This window comes from Pseudorca crassidens, chromosome 8 (genome assembly GCF_039906515.1).
Source record: "Pseudorca crassidens isolate mPseCra1 chromosome 8, mPseCra1.hap1, whole genome shotgun sequence".
Classification (NCBI taxonomy): domain Eukaryota; kingdom Metazoa; phylum Chordata; class Mammalia; order Artiodactyla; family Delphinidae; genus Pseudorca; species Pseudorca crassidens.
In genome coordinates, this window is record NC_090303.1 from 66,053,014 (window position 1) to 66,071,403 (window position 18,390).

At 52.3% G+C, this 18,390-nt stretch overlaps 1 protein-coding gene across 3 annotated transcripts in view; it reads left to right on the forward strand.

The window, feature by feature from the left end:
• Positions 1–16,412, forward strand: part of EEPD1 (endonuclease/exonuclease/phosphatase family domain containing 1) — a 239,394-nt gene extending 222,982 nt beyond the window's left edge. For all 3 annotated transcript variants that reach the window (XM_067746709.1, XM_067746710.1, XM_067746708.1), the window contains 5 exons: positions 3,249–3,359; positions 6,751–6,885; positions 9,056–9,194; positions 13,589–13,783; positions 15,709–16,412. In XM_067746709.1, coding sequence (XP_067602810.1) covers positions 3,249–3,359; positions 6,751–6,885; positions 9,056–9,194; positions 13,589–13,783; positions 15,709–15,908 — 780 coding nt within the window. In that variant the 3' untranslated portion in view covers positions 15,909–16,412. The remainder of the gene's footprint in view (positions 1–3,248; positions 3,360–6,750; positions 6,886–9,055; positions 9,195–13,588; positions 13,784–15,708) is intronic.
• Positions 16,413–18,390: the final 1,978 nt, after the last annotated feature.

Genomic DNA, 18,390 nt, shown 5'->3' on the forward strand with positions numbered 1-18,390 from the left:
GCCTGTGCCACCTCCTCACCGTTCTGACCCCTCCCTTCCAAGTGGCATTGCCAGCAGCGGGAATGTTTAAGCTGGGCTGGCGTTTAGGGCGTGAATGGGAGATTCACCTGTCTTCAGGTGTCTGAAGGTCCTGTGAGGGTCAGGAGAGATGAGCTTTCTGGCTGCCTGCAGATCACTCTTCCCAGCACAGCCTGACCCCAGAAGCCCGGGCTCTCCAATGTAGCTGATTGGCTAATCACCTCGGGGGCTTTTTAAAACTAGAGCTTCTCAGGGGGCATCCTCAGAGATTCGGGCGAGCAGCCAGGTTCGGGACCCCCTGCGTGGAGAGCAGTGAGGCACCAGATGGGCAGTGGAGAGCTGCTCTCCTTTCTAATGATTCTTGGATTCGGCTCTAATGAGCGCTCAGCACGTAAATGATCGCCTGGCAGGAGATCGGACCCTCTGGAAGTGCATTTCCTGCTGGATCCCTAAAATTAGAGTCGATAAATTCCACCAGCATTTTCCCAAGTGCTTCATTTCCTACCCGAGGATGGCTACCAGCCAGGACCATCTGGCCATGGGGATTCATCCGAGGCAAAAGCCCCCCATCGGGAATAACACTGTCCGTGGCAGTGTTGAAAGAGGAATGGATAAAAGTCACTGATGACCAAATCCCAGAGAGAACACTTCCCAGGCAAACTCAAAGTCAGGTTAAAATTGAGGCAATTATTTAAATAATTAGCTTCAAGAAGAAATTCCTCCTTTTGTTTATCATACATGGATTTGAGGACTGTGGTCTTCCTTGGAGTTTTCTGGTTCACCAGCAGAGCGTCACTGGGCGCCATGCTCTGTGTCAGGTGGGTTTTATAAAGGTGACTTGGGGACAGTCCCTGCCCTTATGGTGTCCACCGCTGGGGAGAGGTAGGCACGTAAACACATAACTGTCAAAGCAGCATGACTCCTAGAACAGTAACCATCTAGAGAAGCCCTCCCAGCAGGCTCCATCCTTGCCTGGTCTCATTTTCTCCATAGCGCTTGTCACTATGGCAATGACTGGCTGAGTACTTGCTTATGCCTCGTCTTCCCTCTTGCAGCATGAGCAATGGGAGAGCAGAGAACAGGCCCTTAGACCCTGGCATCTCTCAGCCATTGGATGTGAGCCTCCCAGGAAGGGCACGAGTGCAGCTGTCTGCAGCTGAGGCATTCCCAGAGGGGGCTGCCAGCTGACGGCTGTGTGCCCACAGCACCACCTAAATCTGGGGCGGATGCTTAGGGAGGATGTGGCAGCTGCAGTGGTTCTCAGACCTTCGCAGGCATCAGAGGGCTTGTTAAAACACAGGTCGCCGGGCCTCACCCTAGAGTTTCCGATACAGTAGGTCTCGGATGGGGCCAGAGAATTTCTAACAAGTTCCCAGGTAATGCTGTTGTTCCTGGGCCCCAGACAACACTTTGAGAACCACAGGGGTGGTACGTCAGCATAGACGTCACGGGTTACCCAGTGGACGGATGGTAGGTGATCGAATGACAGAGAGGCAGGGAGACCTCTACAAGCTACGCCAGTGACCCAGGTGAGAGAAAATGGGTTCTGAAAACGGGCCACAACAGTGGTGCTGGAGAACAGAAAGAGGACACTCCAGACACACGTGACGCAGGGTGGGGCCTGGTGAGCGCTGGCATGTGGGAGGAGAGGGAAGAGGCAGAGCAGCTGGAAGGATGCAAATGCCAGGAACTGAGATGGGCATGGGGGGGAGGGGAACGGCATGTTCCTTTGGGACCTGCTGGGTGTGTACTTCTATGGAAACCTTCAGATGGGAATGTTAAAAAGGAAGTTGAAATACAATTCAAAACTCGAGAGAGGAATCTGAGCTGCAGGTACGGATTTGGGGGCCTTTGGGATAGAGGTATAAGCTGAAGCTGTGGGGCTGAGTGAGATTAGTCCAGGGCAGTTGATTAAAGAGATAGCAATGGGGCTTCCCTGGTGGCGCAGTGGTTGAGAGTCCGCCTGCCGATGCAGGGGACACGGGTTCGTGCCCCGGTCCGGGAAGATCCCACATGCCGCAGAGCGGCTGCGTCCGTGAGCCATGGCCGCTGAGCCTGCGCGTCCGGAGCCTGTGCTCCGCAACGGGAGAGGCCACAACAGTGAGAGGCCCGCGTACCGAAAAAAAAAAAAAAAAAAAGCAATGATGCCTCCAGAAGGGAGCCAAGAGATTGGCTTGTAGGGCGGGCAGAGAAAGAGATGAGTGGGGTGGTCCAAGGTCCTGAAGCAAAGGGACAGGAGGGTGTCACTGGGAAGGGGCAGTACCAGCTGTCAGAGAATCTCAAATGAGATGAGCCCAAATCTGACAAATTCTGGGGTCGACTCAAAAGAACCAGCCCTAAGAGGTGGGGTTGTGTTTGAGTCATGAGTTAGAGGAACCGGTCCACACACTCTGAAGCCCGTAGTTTTTCAACTCCTCATTTTACTTTGTCTGTGCAATTTTATTTTGCCTTGATGATAAAGTCGCCTTACGGTACTGTACTGGTGGAACACACATAAACAAAAAGAAGCTCACCCTACAAACACACATGGGGCGTAGTTACCATCCTCGACAGGAGGGCTTTCTTCTCAGAGGAAAACCAAGGTGAACAATATAGTGGTGCACGGTGAAGGTGGGGGGGGGGGCAGTTGGTGTTTTTTTAATTGAAGTATAATTGACTTACAATATTATATTAGTCTCAGATATACAACATAGTGATTTGACATGTTTATACCTTATGAAACAACCATTACATTAAGTCTAGTTACCATTTGTCACCACACAAAGTTATTTCACTATTGACTACATTCTGGGGGTCAGTTTTTGCGCCTCTAATATAAGCGGTGGGAAGACAAGACACCATGTATTCATCTTTTTTCCTCTTCATTTGATACCTATCTAGAGCCTTCTGGGACCTTAACCACTGGTTTTACAGGGATTAAAAGGATTCTGACAACTTGTTTTGAACTATTTGTGGTAAAATGCTACAAAGAGAATCGATTGCTGTGAGCTGAGTCCCCCAGTGATAATTATGTATTTCACGGGTAGACAGTTTGCTTTTTAATTTGTGGCACTTGTTTTGCCATCCAGGTCTTCGCAAACCCCGGTTTCTGAGAACACAGGGCTGAAGTCTGACAAGTGTCTGAATCAGGCGGATGAGTCAGGATCACACATTTTCCGGCTCCTCGGGCCGCCTGCAGCGGGAACGGCTTTAGGCGGGAACACATACTGACTTGTGCTCTGTCTTTACAGTTCTGTACGGAGCTAAACCAGCCAATCCTGCCCAACATCCGCAAGTGGAAGGGGCCCCGAGGATGCTGGAAGGCCGTTGTTTCGGAGAAGCCCACGACTCAGCTCCAGAAGGTACGCCCTCATCTGCAGAACTGGGCTTTCCTTTCCATTTTCTTTTCCCCTGATCACAGACATTTAAAATTATTTTCCTTTGCCAACATCGTTGATGTAATTTTGTATTTCTGCCCATTTTTTAGCTCTGGGCCATTTGTTTCAAAATGCCCTGGTTCTCCTTTCCTGTTTGGATCAGGAATGCACTGCCGCCCATTCGGAAATGGGAGTTTGGGTGTTGGGAGGAAAGGAGAAATCCTGTCTGGAGCCAAGGCAGCAAATGGGGCATTTCTGTCCTTTGTGCTCCTAATCCCTCCTCCACAGTTCTAGCTTCTGCCAAGTTTGTGGAGAGCCCATTGTTCATTGACTGAAAACTTCAGATTCACTTAATTCATACGTGAAGTGTTTGCTTTCAGTGGTAGGAATTATGCGTATGGAGATGCTCTGTGGAAGATTTCAGCAGATTTTAATTCTGAATTTTCTTTCATTAGTATTGCCCATATGGGTTTGGGTAAATCTCTGTAATGTGTACATTTTCACTCCTACCTATGATATTCAAGAGCAGTTTTTACTCACTGGAAATATTCAATATCAGTGGAGTTTTAGATTTTTTAAAAAAGACTCCTGATACTTAATTATGAGTGGATTATATCATTACATAATTTTCCCATAAATGCAGATGTTATATTTTTTATCTCTAGGATACCTAATATGCTTATAAACATATAAATTGTACTCATCTGAGTGATATTTGAGATTTGGGGCTTTTAACTTATAAATGTTTACTGGATTAAAACTATCCAGTCACTTCTTGACAATAAGCTCTCTCTTTAGCTACTACTTTAAAGTGTGATGTAAATCTTACTTCTCTGGGTTTTGGGGTGTAAGTGGTTCCTGCAGGTAACAGCCAGCGTACATTCACAAGGAGGCTGGAAATACGGCCAAATTGGAAGGTATCTGGTCTTTACCACTCCAGCTCATAGCCGTCCCTTCTCAGTCCACATAGAAATAGTTCTGATACCACCTTGCTTTTTTTTTTTTTTTTTGCGGTACGCGGGCCTCTCACTGTTGTGGCCTCTCCCGTTGCGGAGCACAGGCTCCGGACGTGCAGGCTCAGCAACCATGGCTCACGGGCCCAGCTGCTCCATGGCATGTGGGATCTTCCTGGACCGGGGCACGAACCCATGTCCCCTGCATCGGCAGGCAGACTCTCAACCACTGCGCCACCAGGGAAGCCCACTTTTTTTTTAATAGCACTTTACACAAATATGTAGGTTCACAGGGCTCTTACGGTCCACTTAACACTCTTTTTTCATCTGTTCAGCAAATCGTTGAAAAGGTTACTATGTGCCAGGCAGTTATATGCCAGACATTCATGGTGAGAAAAATAGACCCAGTGACCCAGCCCTGCCCAGGGGCTTGACTGAGCCTGACGGAGGCTGTTGGAGGGACAGGCCAGGTAACCCTACTCCAGGTCAGGTGTCAAGGCCATTGGAGAACAGCGTGTGGCTGCCACTCAGATCTCTCAGCCTCAATTCCTTCATCTGTAAAATGGGAGCAGCAGCCCCTTCCTCAACTCACAGGGTGGCTCTAGGATTTTATAAGATAATGTGCACTGAATGCTTGATTGACAGACATAAGCCAGCGCCTGGCAGGGTACACACGAGGCGGCAGGCAGGTGTACTGGGAGCTGGTACCCGTCGCAGGCTGCAGCTGGTCCAGTTTAGCCAGTTGTTGCCGAGGGTATAAGGAACCAGCAGTGGAGAGCGCAGCCTGCACAGCCTTGTGAGGCCAGAAAGGCCCAGGCTTGCCGGGAACATAGGTGACAGGCATGAAAGGCAGCACTGAGCAGGGAGGTGCCCACCCGGAGGGCTCAGAGGGCAGTGGGCCGCGGAGCCACTGAAGGATTTTAAGCAGAGGGGACGTGAGCAGTACTTTAGGGAGGTTACTCTGACACCACTGCTTGGGAAACAGTAAATGGGGGGACAGCCCCCTGAAGCCCACAGGGCAAATGCATTTCCCTCACTTTACGCCTGAGGAAACAGGTTTAGAAAACCAGAGTGGCTCCCCCGAGGTCCCAGGGCTGAGTGATTCGAGGGGATGAGACCCAGGTCTTCTCACTCTTAAACTAGCACTCGTTCACCGGGGTGGGCAAGTCATTTAAAAATAGAAAATGCACGGCACACAGGACACTGTTCCTTCCTTCCCCCCTCTTCAGCACACGTGTGGCCGGGACCTGAGCTGAACTTGGGGACTCAGCAGAGGCCACTCAGGATGTGCAAAGTCACTTCTCCTTTCCCGAGAGCATCGCCGGCCCCTCGGATGACACTGCTGATCCCACCCGGGCAGCAGAGCCTCCAGCAGCTGGGATCGGGGCAGGGGGTTCTTTTCTCTTTCCACAAGCCACCTGGTGACAGCAGCACGACGCAGGCAGGTTCAGAGCGGCCCCTCTGATGGCCAGAGGTGCAGGGGTTTATTTAGCGCCAAGCCCTTGACCCTGCCGACACCACCCCCATCCATCCGCCCCACTCACCGGCCTTCTCAGTGCCCTGCACCGGGGCTTCACACCCCTGTGTGCAGCCCCGCAAGCCTGAGGAGGGCCTTTGACCAGGTCTAAACCACTGGGACTGGTAGCCCTGATGTCTCTTCATCCAGCAAATATTTATTGAGCTTCTGCTAGGTGCCAGGCCCCAGTTGTTATCAGCAGCAACTAATCAGTAAGCAAAACCACCCCTTGGAGTCTTATATTTGACCCTCAGCATTGCCATTTACCAGCTGTGGGGTTTCGGGGGAGTTACTTAACCTCTCTGAGCAGCTGAGTCTTCATCTGACAGATGGGCGTGTGAGTGGCTACCTCATGGGAGGAGATGATTAAAAAGATAACTCCAGGGGGCTTCCCTGGTGGCGCAGTGGTTGAGAGTCCGCCTGCCGATTCAGGGGACACAGGTTCGTGCCCCGGTCCGGGAAGATCCCACATGCCGCGGAGCGGCTGGGTCCGTGAGCCGTGGCTGCTGAGCCTGCGCGTCCGGAGCCTGTGCTCCGCAACGGGAGAGGCCACAACAGTGAGAGGCCCGCGTACCGCAAAAAAAAAAAAAGATAACTCCATGCCTAGTCTGGGCTGCACCCAATCCCCCCAAAAGTAGAGCCCCGGCACCCCGGCTGTATGTGCAACTCTCTGAAATTGCCTGTCCGGGAAATTTGGCGGGGGAACAGGGAGGAACATGCCGTGGCTTTTAGATGTGCTTTTGTCTCAGAAACAGGCCTTGGGCAGGTAACCCCAGGACCCGGTGTAGAGCCTGCTGCTTCCCCCCCTCGTCTCCTCCTGGCCTCACCTGCCGCTTCCCCAGCTCCGGGCTGAGCCCCACCACCAGACAGACCCCTCTGCACACTAACGCCTCATCTTCTCCCGCAGGGCGCTGGGTTTGCAGGGTTCCTGTGGGACACCGCGGCTGGGGTGGAACTGAGAGATGCCACCTGGCAGGAGAGCTCGCCTGGCAATGGGCACGGGAAGCCCACAGGCCCCAGCCCGTACCTCGTGAGGTTCAAGGTACCGCTTGCTCATGTTGCCGTGAAGGGCCACTCCTTCTAAAAAGGAAAAAAAGTCCCCTTTTGAACTGGGAGCCAGAGAAGCTCATCTTTATGCTTTGGTTTTCTTCTCTCTCAGGGCTGGGTCAGCATGCACTCTTGGGGTTCCCTTGGCTGGGAACTTGTCCAGAGCAGGAATGAAAGGGATCTGGGGGAACTCTAGCTCTGCTAACTTTGACATCTGGGCAGGAAGGAGATCAGGTGGTTGCCTTTCAAACCTGATAAACAGCAGAATCACCTGGAGAGATTTTCTTAAAATCAGCGTTTCCTGTACCCTGCCCCAGACACACAGAATGTCCGGTTTTCAAAAGCACCTCCAGTGCTTCTTCCATTCTCCCTGCGCTGGTTAAGGATGCTGGGCCTTTGGGAATTGTTGGATTAGAGGGCAGCAGAACTGCTCTGAGGACCCCCCTTCTCTTACCAGGGAGAGGGGGGACCCTCGAGAGGTCATTTGGGTTTGGAAGGAGCTCAGAAGAAGCTTCTGGGCGGTGGGGTGAGGGCAGCCCTGTAACTGACACCTCCAGATGAGCCCTGTCTCACCAGAGCCGGGAGCAGCAAGCAGACTGAGCTGCCTCTTCGGTTGCCCTGGACGCCTCTGGGAAGTATTAAGGCACAGCAAACAGTCAGAAGCTGGGCAGCAGGAAGGAGGAGAAGGCAGCAGCCTAAACAGATCACCAAGTCAGCAGCTGGCCTTAACCCCGTGAAGTGACAGGGTCAGGCAGGAGTGGTCCCCAGCAAGCCACCTGCAGGGTGTCTGGGTTCTCTATGCTCCAGACCAGTTCTGGAGCCTGAGAGTTGCCACAGACCTCAGCACGGTCTCTCCCTGGTGGCACGGGGCTGGGGCAGCCCATATGCTGGGGGCTGTGGTGACTCTGGTTGAGGTCTAGCCCAAGCTCATCCCGCCTCGCACCCGTGCTTGCAGAGATGCTGGCGTTCCGTGTGCACACACACGCCCGGGGGTGTCTGCGTGTTGTGCTTATGGTACTGATGCATAAATCAGCTAGGTATCACCTCTTCCCTGGGTCCCTTTTCTATGTAAAGTGACTGTACTGGCTTTGGCCAAGCAAGGCAACAGGCAGAACCAGCCAGTGTCTCTAGGGGGCAGGCTGTTTTTAACGGCCAAAGAGAAATGCTTTCAGATCACAAATTACTGGCCCAGATCCTCTAAATGAAGCGATCCCCTAGACAGGCACGTAGCCTCCTCTACTTTGTGTCTCATCCTAGGCCAGGCAAGTTGTAGGGACAGAGATGTGGCTTCTCTCTCCAGGCAGGTTTTCCCCGCCCACGGCCTTACGGTGGTTCCCCCGGGGTCAGAGCCACAGCTGCAGCGGGAGCTCTCCCGGCTGGGCACTGGCCTTGGCAAACTGGGGTCACATCTGTAAAACGAAACTGGTAGCCTCCACTTCCCAGGGGCTCCCTCTGCACCTCCACTTCCTGGTAGGGTTTGGTGTTTGTTGCCATGACAAACAGAAGGGCGGGGTTGCCAAACCCAGAGCAGCTGAGCAGTGCTGCGGGGCTTGGGAGACCGACCCCGACTTTGCGCTTCCTCACCTGCCCTGGGGACACAGGATGGGCATAGCCTGTGTGCCGCCAGGGTTCAGGCAGCTTTCGTTCTTCACATGTTTGAAATCAGGTGAAAGTAAACCTCAGGGCGCAGTGGTCTCTGGAGGGAAGAGAACACATGGGGAGGGGGAGGGGGGAAGGCGGTAGGGCCCGTCAGCGGGTCCTGGCAGGGGGTGGCGGGCTGGCCCCGTGGGGAAGAGCCCCAGGTCTTTGTTAACGAAGCTGCTAACCAGCTGCTAGAGCTGCCTCTTCCTCTCTCATAGCTGCTCAGAAGGAAAAAAGCTACAAAAATTGGACATTTCTAGATGTGCCCAATTTTCCTGGCCCTAAGGAGGAGTAGGGGGTGAAATGTAAGGGGTACACCGATAGGACAAGACAGGTCTCGGTCCTGCAGAGGCCTCAGAGGACTCTTCCGGTGGCCGCCTTGCCTTCTCTCCAGGGGGTGCTGGCCTTGTGTGCGTTTCCCATTGTCGGTGTCGTGCAGGAAGCTATTCATGGAGCGGAGGTAACGGGTACAGGCAGGAAGAACATCTCCGCCTGTCCCTGATGATTTGTTTCCTGTTGCCCAGGTGGGAAGTCATGACTTGACCCTGGTGAACCTTCACCTGGCAGCCCTGACCCTCCCAGGGGGTGAGAACCCCAGCAAGAGTCACAGTGACAGCCACTGCTGGGCTAGCTTCGTGCAGACCTTGCAGGAAACCCTGAAAGGTAGGAAACCGTCTTTCTCTGCGGCTGGGCCAGCAGCCCCCACTTCTGCAGGGCAGGCGGGGGTCACCTCTTCGGAGCATCTCTACCCTCCCTTAGGCTGGTCGTCCTATAGGTGGCGATGCATGCTGAGTAATGCATGGGAAACCACCACACTGCCTGCATCCCGGGGAGCCCAGCTGCCCCGGGCATGCTGACAGCTTTGTCTCTGTGGGTCTAGCGTGCAGGTTCCACGGTGTTGGTTTTGTGGCTCTCCAGCCTCTCTTTGATGGAAAGGATTAGGAGGGAAAAATCTAAGTGATGGTACCCTCCCCCGTGACACCCATCGTGGGCTCCGCTGCCCCGGGTGTGCCCCTGTGGTGGTCCTTCCTGCAGATCTGCACCTGCTCTTCTTGTGAAAGACAGTTGGTGACAAGGGGAGTGGGAAAGTCCTGACGAGCCGTAAGTTAAATTTTTCTTTCTGGTGGGATGCCGACCTTGTCAAAGGAGCCCTGAAGCCGACAGAAAAGCTAGATTTTAATCTTAGCTCTTTCAGCTGTAGGACAGCTGTAGGACATCTGGCAAGTCACCACCCTTCAAGCCCCATCTGATGGGGGCTGACAGTGCTAACCTCACAGGGCGCCCAGGGGCGTGGTAACCGTCTGAGGGAGGACCCAGCACATAGCAGGGGCTCAGCGGACATGAGTTGACTCACAAAAATGCCAGAGGGATTAAGAGAACATTGAAAAGAACAGAACTTCAGAAGAAAGGTGGGGCACTCTGCTTTCCAGGCTCCTGTCCCAGTAACACAGAAGGTTTTCTGTGCGCGGTTTCCCAGAAGGAAAAGTTGACACGGCTGTAAAGACTGGGATGTGCTCCGTCGGGCTTGGCTTTTCAGAGCACTGCGTTTCTCCAGGTGAGGGTTCACAGCTGGAGGCCTGCAGTTCTCTCCCATATTCTAGAGTCTTGAGCAATATTCCCTCAGTCGCTAAGCCTTGTTTTCCTTGTTGAACTGGTGCCCCCGAAAGGTGATTTTTGAAGATTTGGCTACAAAAATAACTCAGTCAAACGACACATTTACAGTTTGAAAAGATTTTTATCATGGTAAAATATACATAACATGAAATTTACCATCTTCACCATTTTTAAGTGGACGAGTCACTGGTATTAAGTACCTTGACATTGTCTTATAACCATCACCACCATCCATCTGTAGAACTTCTTTTATCTTCCTGAACTGAAACTCTGTACCCATTAAACACGAACTCCCCATTCTCCCTTTCCTCCCAGACCCTGACAGCCACCTTTCTACCTTCTGTTTTCTATGAGCCTGACCGCTCTAGGTATCTCATGTCAGTGGAATCTTACAATATTTGTCCTTTTACGGCTGGTTTATTTCACTGACATTATGTCTTCATGGCTCGTAGTATATGTCAGAATTCTTTTTAGGGCCAAAGACTATTCCATTCGTCGGTCAGTGGACACTTGGGCTCTTTCCATCTTTTGGCTGTTGTAAATAATGCTGTTATGAACACTGATAACACTGATAGGCAGCTTACATCTCGAACCAGGTTGTGCTGTGACCAGCGTTCTCCTTAAATTATGAGTCTTTGGGCTAAAAAAAAGTCGGAAAGATGTTTAAGTTGAGATACTTCATCCAACGAGCAGCTATGTGGGAAATTGTTCACCTACAGCTACTTTCTAACCTATTAAAAAGGATGACTTGATAGCTTTTAAATCTGTGGACATTTCTGTTGTTCTTGATCTCAAGCTTTTCCTCTACAGCTACTTTCTAACCTATTAAAAAGGATGACTTGATAGCTTTTAAATCTGTGGACATTTCTATTGTTCTTGATCTCAAGCTTTTCCTCTACAGCTACTTTCTAACCTATTAAAAAGGATGACTTGATAGCTTTTAAATCTGTGGACATTTCTATTGTTCTTGATCTCAAGCTTTTCCTTTACACGGAAGCAGAAAGGCAAGATGCCAGTTCCTAACTTCTCTGATACCCTTAGGCCCTCATTGTTTTTTCTGATATCCAGGCAGGGAGCAGGTTTTTGTCAGAAAACCTGGGCAGGGTATTGTTCCAAGTTGCCAGGGGACTGTTGACCCACAGCCTGGCTAGGCCTTGACATGCCCATGTAAGGACAGTGACTTATGTCCCCATGTCCCCCTGCTTGTAGCTAACATCCAGTTTGCTGTTAACACGGCAGAGCCGAGGATTCAGGAAGTGCTGCAGCCTGCCCGAGGGGCAACAAGGGTAAATCGATGAGCAGAGGTGGCTCAGCTAAAACAGAGACTAAGCCTTTATTCCACAGGCTTCTTTCTATCAGAGTAAGCAGAGCCGATTTGATTAGCAAACTCTGGGCCTTTCTGCCTTTGTCTGGTACTCAGGTTGGGGTCAGCAGGGGCTGGGGGTGGAGTGCCCATCCTCAGATGGAAGTTTCTTCTTTCAGACCCCACGGGGCCTGTTCCGTGAACTCAGCAAGAGTGAAACAGGGCAAAGTCATGCTTGACGTCTGGGTAAGACCTTCTTCCGCTGGGGACTGGCTCCTGCTATTGTCGCTGGCATTTTGTAAATCTAGGGTCTCTGAGGAAGTCAGCCCAGGCATTCTCCCTTCACTCCTGGAAACTAAGAGACTGACTCAAGAGCCCACCCTGGCGCCTGCACATCTGTGGATTCTTAGAGGCAAGGACTGTCTCGATGTCATTACCAAACCACTTTAACCAAAAGAAGGTGAGTTGTAAGAAACGGGACCTGCCAGTTCAAAAAGAGCCGTTATTTTCATTCCTGAAGTTACACAGAGCTGGGCTTATTGACCCAGGACACCAGCATCTCTCCTGGTTTCAGAGTTGTCTTTTTTTGGCCCGAATTTTTCAGGTCTGCACCCCAATGAAAACCTCTCTCATGATATGGGGAACCTTCTGCCTCAGCCTTTCCTAACTTCAGTTTTCCTTGATAGTCAATAAAGGTAGCCTCTTTCTCTTCGTTCCTTTTCAAAAATACACGGCACCTTAATTCTGCGGTTTTCTTCGTGCTTCGTCCATCATTTCTCTCCTGCGTGTTGATTGCGCGTCCGCCAGGCAGCAGGCTCTGTTCCAGATGTGTGGGGCTCTTCCATCCTAGCTCTTAGTAAAGAGCCCTGGATTTGCGGGCTAGCTCGGTGACTTTGGGCAAGCCCTTCCACCTCGCAGAGCCTCAGCTTCTTACCTGCAGGAGGGCCCGGCGCACGGTGAGGGTCATTGACACTGGCCACATATGCGTTGTTACTTGTATTCTTCTCAAGTTGGCTTTCCTGTTGGAAGTTGGCACCGATTTCTCAAGACAGCTTGGTTGGGCTCGCCCTGCTTTGGGTGCCAAGGTTGTTACGATCTAGCTTGAGGGCTACGGTTACCTCTCTGTTGGCCACACAATGGTAGCAGGAAGGCCTTGCTCCCGTCCTCTGCTGTCCGTCACGTCCCCTGGAGGAGGGCGTCATGTGCGGTGCGCGAGTTCCCTCTGCTGGTGGCTTGTGTTGTTTCACTTTAGATTTCTTTAGCCGTTATCATTGCAACATAATTCGTGTCCAGGAAGATTTTGCTGAGTGTCTCGGATGCCTTTGGCCCTAGTTTATTAATTGCTTTGCTTAAAGCTTTCCTTACAAGGTGCAACAGAAACGCCACTCCCTATGACAACGTGGCTCCCCGGAAAGGAATCTCGAGACAGGAAGTGACAGTGAGGCAGTGGATGGGAATCCCAGGGAGCCTAGCTGGGGCCCACTGTCCTTTCTGAGTGTCTCCTCACTTTGGAAAATACTTCATAAATATCCCACTTATTCTAGTAAATCAAACTATGAGAGAAATGTTGAAAATACTGAAAGATAAAAGCTTTCCACTTTGGCCCTGTATTAGTGTGCTAGGGCTGCCCTAACAAAATACCACAGGCTGGGTGGCATAAACAACAGACATTTATTTTCTCACAGTTCTGGAGGCTGGAAAGTCCATGATCAAGGTGCTGGCAGGGTTGGTTTCTCCTGAGGCTTCTCCTTGGCTTGTAGATGGCCGTCCTCTCCCTGTGTCTTCACCTGGTCTTCCCTCTGTGCTCAATAAATGTTGAGCTTTTGTTAAATATCTGGGGAAGACCCTCAGGGCTTTCTGTGCTATAAGATTTGGAACCCATGATCCGGAACAGAGGTGATCTCTCTTATCACATTGCCCCCCATTTCCCAATGTGTCACTAACCTACTCCTAAAGTTTTGGAGGGGGTGTTTGTTGGACAAGGAATTTGGACAAATTGGGAGAATAAGAACCACGCCACAGTCCTAACCCTGGAGAGTCAATTCAGAGAGTCATGATCCTACTTAAATGAGTTGTGGTCCGTGTTGTGTTGACTTCCCACCACCTCTTACATTCCTGAATTTCTTTCTTCCACTTCCAGGCGAAAAAGAGGTGATCGTTTTAGGAGATTTCGGCCAGGGGCCAGACAGCAGTGACTATGATATCTTGAGGAAAGAAAAATTCCACCACCTGGTCCCCGCACACACCTTTACCAACATCAGCACCAAGAATCCTCAAGGCTCGAAGACTCTGGACAACATCTGGATCAGTAAAAGCTTAAAGAAGGTTTTCACAGGTAAAGCCCAAGTGCTGTTTGGAAACAGAGTGAGGATCGCCTGTCTGAGCTGACAGTTCTGGATTATCTGGTTTCAGCAAGAGCCAGGAGTGACCTTCCCTCCTCTGTGGGCATTTATCAGGTTATTGCTTAGGTGGCTGTATAATTATCATTCAAACAGAGCCACTTTTAAGAGTGAAGGGGGTGTGAAAAATAATAAAAGGCATTCACTGATCTGCAGCAGGGCCAAAGCAAGTGTGTCTTGGGCAAACCTGGTTCCGGACTGGCGGCATCCCCCAATTCCAAGATGAGCTGATACCTTAGGCTAATTTTAAGGACACTTAGCCCCTTCAGCAAACACTCCTCAAGCCCTGTCACATTCAGGCGCTGTGTTGTGGCCTGAGGAGCAGCAGTTGGAGGTGAGCTGACATGTCACCTGGCATCACGATAGGATGGAAAAGTTCTTTAGACAGGACTCCACCAGGACCAGGGTGTGGTGGGTAATCTCAGCACTGAAAAGCACTCCTCCCCAAACCAGTCACTTGCTGAACAGACTTTGGGTCATGAAACAGTCATAAGCAGAAATATGGAAGCAGCAGGTCTTTGGTGAAGGACAAGAATGGTGGTTCTCAGTTCTACCTGGAAGCTTTACTAAGCACCAGTGGATGCAGATTATACTTCAGTGAGACATTAAAAAAGGTTTTAGGTACCAACGCTGAGGTCCCACTGTGAGACCCCAGCGTGCAGCCAAGACTTAGATCCTCAGGACTAGAATTTCCTGTTGGACGGTGTCAGGGGAGAATCCAAAGGGCGAAGAAAGTGGGTCTCAGAGGGAGTGACGGCTATCAAACTAGGCAAGGTGCAATTTGCAGAAACGCAATGCTGGCCAGACCAAGGCCATTGGCAGGTTGCCATGGGGCCCGGTGGGAGGGCAGTGCTGTCACCAAGGGAACTGGAGCGCCCGAGAGCGCGGGGCCGGGAGGAAGGTAGAGATCGTCTCATCTACCCCCTGCTCTTAAGTTGTAGAAGAAACCGAGGTGCAGGGAGGAGGTGCCACCATCATGGAACTGTCACCTGGGCAGGCACAGCTCACACCAGAGCCCAGGTCTGGATGCACTTAATGATCCGCGACAGTTCTCACTGAGGGCCGTGCCAGTGCTTCTAATTGCTCTGTCCTTGCTTTTGTGACTATTTCATTGTTTCTTTTTGTTTTTTGTTTTTTGTTTTTTCGGTACGCGGGCCTCTCACTGTTGTGGCCTCTCCCCTTGCGGAGCACAGGCTCCAGACGCGCAGGCTCAGCGGCCATGACTCACGGGCCCAGCCGCTCCGCGGCATGTGGGATCTTCCCGGACCGGGGCACGAACCCGTGTCCCCCGCATCAGCAGGTGGACTCTCAACCACTGCGCCACCAGGGAAGCCCTCATTGTTTCTTAAACGTACCTCCTGCTTCATGTATTTCTAAATCTTGACTTTAAAGATACCTTTACTTTCTCATAAACTTCTGTAACTTTCTCTTCTTTGCTCTTTTTGTAGAACTTCCTCCCCACGCCCCCACCCCCCTGCCCCAGTGTCTTTGCTTTGTGAAATAGGACCTTCACTTCGCTTTAGACATCTTTGCAGGGCATGTGTCCCTGTGTCAAACACTTAGCCTTGCCGGTCAGATTAGAAGTGGTGCATAGTGAGGCGGCGGCCCCCACACGTAGACCGACGGGTGTGTGACTGGGCAGGAGGCCTGGACCCGGGGTAGTTTCAGGGCCTACACGGTAAACCCTCACTTGTCTGGCGCATCCAATGGGCTGAAGCAGCTCGTTTGCACAGACAAGCCGGCTGACTTGAGGGGTCTTGTCAGGCTTGCAGACATACAGCACTGGCCTCCAACCGCCAGCCTGTGACCTCCACCCTGTCCCCCATCCTGATTTCTGGGTCTGTCTTCCCTCTGCCTCCAGGCCACTGGGCTGTACTGAGAGAAGGCCTCACGAACCCTTGGATTCCAGATAACTGGTCCTGGGGTGGAGTGGCTTCTGAACACTGCCCCGTGCTCGGCGAGTTTTACACGGAGAAGGACTGGAACAGGAAGGAAGGCCCTCGGAATGGCAACGGGGTCACCCTGGAGCGAAGTGAAGCCAACATTAAGCACGAGCGATGATGACAGCAAATCAGTTTTCCGCCCCCTGACCCCGGAGGCGACGAGTTTGCCCTTCCTGGTGAAGATGCAGATCCCGAACTGCCTGCCCTTTCGTCCTCGTTCTGACAGCGCCAGCGCCCGGGCCTTGACCCGCCTGCCTTCCTTGCAGATGCTTTTGGACTCTCATGGGGGAGGGAGCACGTCGGGCCCTCAAGGTGCTGGATGGTCAAATCAGAAGCCCATGGAGAACTGGAAAGCCTCTGACCTGCGGATGCTGCCAACCTCAGCCGCTGCCCTGGGCTGGCCACCCCGCTGCTTGGACCTCAGCTCGAAGGGAACAGCAGTGGAGGCTGCAGGCAGAGACGGAGACCTGCCCGGGCGACGCCGGGGGCTCCCGTTTCTGACCACCAGTCTGCGATGTGCTGGCTGCAAATTCCATGAAGCTTTTAAATTGAGCACTCTCCTCAAATGTTTTGAGTGATGATTTTTAGTTTTGTTTTGAAAAAATAAACAGAGATGAACCTGCCTGGCCTCAGTGAGAGCCTGGGGGTGGGTCCCCTGCTGTGTGTGTTTTGTGCCCCCTTCTGACGCCTCTGGGGGGGCTGTGGCCTGCAGGGCCCTGAACATGGTGAACCCCGGGAGCTCCTTTTACATCCCCACCTTGAGATCATGCAGACGCACCCGTCACACCCTCATTGACCCCCCGAGACCTCTGTAGAATCTTTAGATCGTCTCCTCCCTCCCATCCCATGCTTCATCCTCTGAGCCCTTTGCCGGACCGTCCGTTACTTTGAAGGACCATTTGTGCCTCCAGACACCGTGGGTTCCCTTGTGCTGGACGAGCGTTCCATCAGAACGATCTCCTTTCCTCCTTCCCCACCCACCCAGTTCCCCAGCCTATTCATTCTCTACCCAGAGCCTCCCTCCGCCGATCCCGAGGAATAGCTGTTGATTCTGGATCCGCAGGAAGCTAAGCCCCGGAGTGTCGAGGGAAGGAGGGTCCTTCTTTGTGAGGGGTGTCGGGGGGGGGCGCTGGAAGCGTGGGTTAACTGCCACCAGGCACCCTTTTCCTTTCCCAGGTTGGGTTCTCGCTTAGGTCCCCGTGAGACCAGGATTGTAATGCCGATTTCACAGCCGAAGAAACTGAGGCTTAGAGAGCTTCACCTCCTGAAGGTCACACAAGCAGTAAGTAAATAGACGGGATTCACACTCAGTCCAAAGCCCATGCACACATGTCAACCCTGTGCTGCCGACACTGACGTGTGAGAGTGTTAACCCAGTGAACGTGTGGCCCACCATCACCACCAGTGGGAACCCAGTGGCTTGTTGGGCCCAGGGCCGGATGGGCAGTCAAAGGGGCCCGTTGTCCATCAAAGGCCACCTTGGGGGCCACCTGGTTCCAAGGAGCATCACTGGTCGTGAGCACGGGGAGGAAGCCCCTTTCTGGGGCCTCTGCAGGTACCTGGGCATCAGCCACGCCCACTCCCAGGGCATCAGCCACGCCCACTCCCAGGGGGTGTCTCTTCAGTGGGAGGGTGAGCAGCGCCCGGAGGCCCGGAACCTGTGCCGGCTGAGCCTTGGCCGAGAGCAGCCGAGTTAGAATGAAAAGTCGTGGCGGGTAGGAAAGGGTGCTCCCCAGCTGAGCTGACCTTTTATGGTGCTTCATCTAAAGTTAAAAGCTCCACCTGCATTCACCAACCAGATGCCCCAAGTCCTTTTAACCAGATTTTTGCAGCAAAACTGCGGTAAGCAAAGGGCTTCTTAAGTAAGGAGAGAGGGAAAGAAATCCAGTTAAACAACCTTTGTGAAGGTCATTTGGTTTGAGCCAGAGGCTGGGGAGCTAAACTGCATCGGCCACACCTGCTATAATGGAGTTTGCACAGGACTTCTGCTTAGCCTTGACACAAACTCACACCACAGACACAGTGGGGGCACTTGTCACCCGAGGGCCCCAGGAGTTGGGTCATTGCTCGGTGGCCACAGGCCCAGGGTTTGGAACCAGCAGACCTGGCTGCTGAGACCCAGCTCTGCCAGGTCCAAGGTGCGGCCCCTGCAGGTTGTGCTTGTCTGGCTGAGTCCCAGGTTTCTAACCTATTAAACGAGGAAGAATCCCTCAGGGTTGCAGAGAATAAATAACATCTATAAAGTTCTTAGCATACTGTCTGACCACAGGGCACAACTCCAGGGGGAACCGTTCCCCAGGACACATGGTGAGAGCTCAATAAGCAGCAGCGTTTTTTTTTTAATTATTTTTTGTTTGTTTGTTTTTCGCGTACGCGGGCCTCTCACTGTTGTGGCCTCTCCCGTTGCGGAGCACAGGCTCCGGACGCGCAGGCTCAGCGGCCATGGCTCACGGGCCCAGCCGCTGTGCGGCATGTGGGATCTTCCCGGACCGGGTCACGAACCCGCGTCCCCTGCATCGGCAGGCGGACTCTCAACCACTGCACCACCAGGGAGGCCCTTTTTAATTATTTTAAATTATTTATTGTTTACATTTTATCCC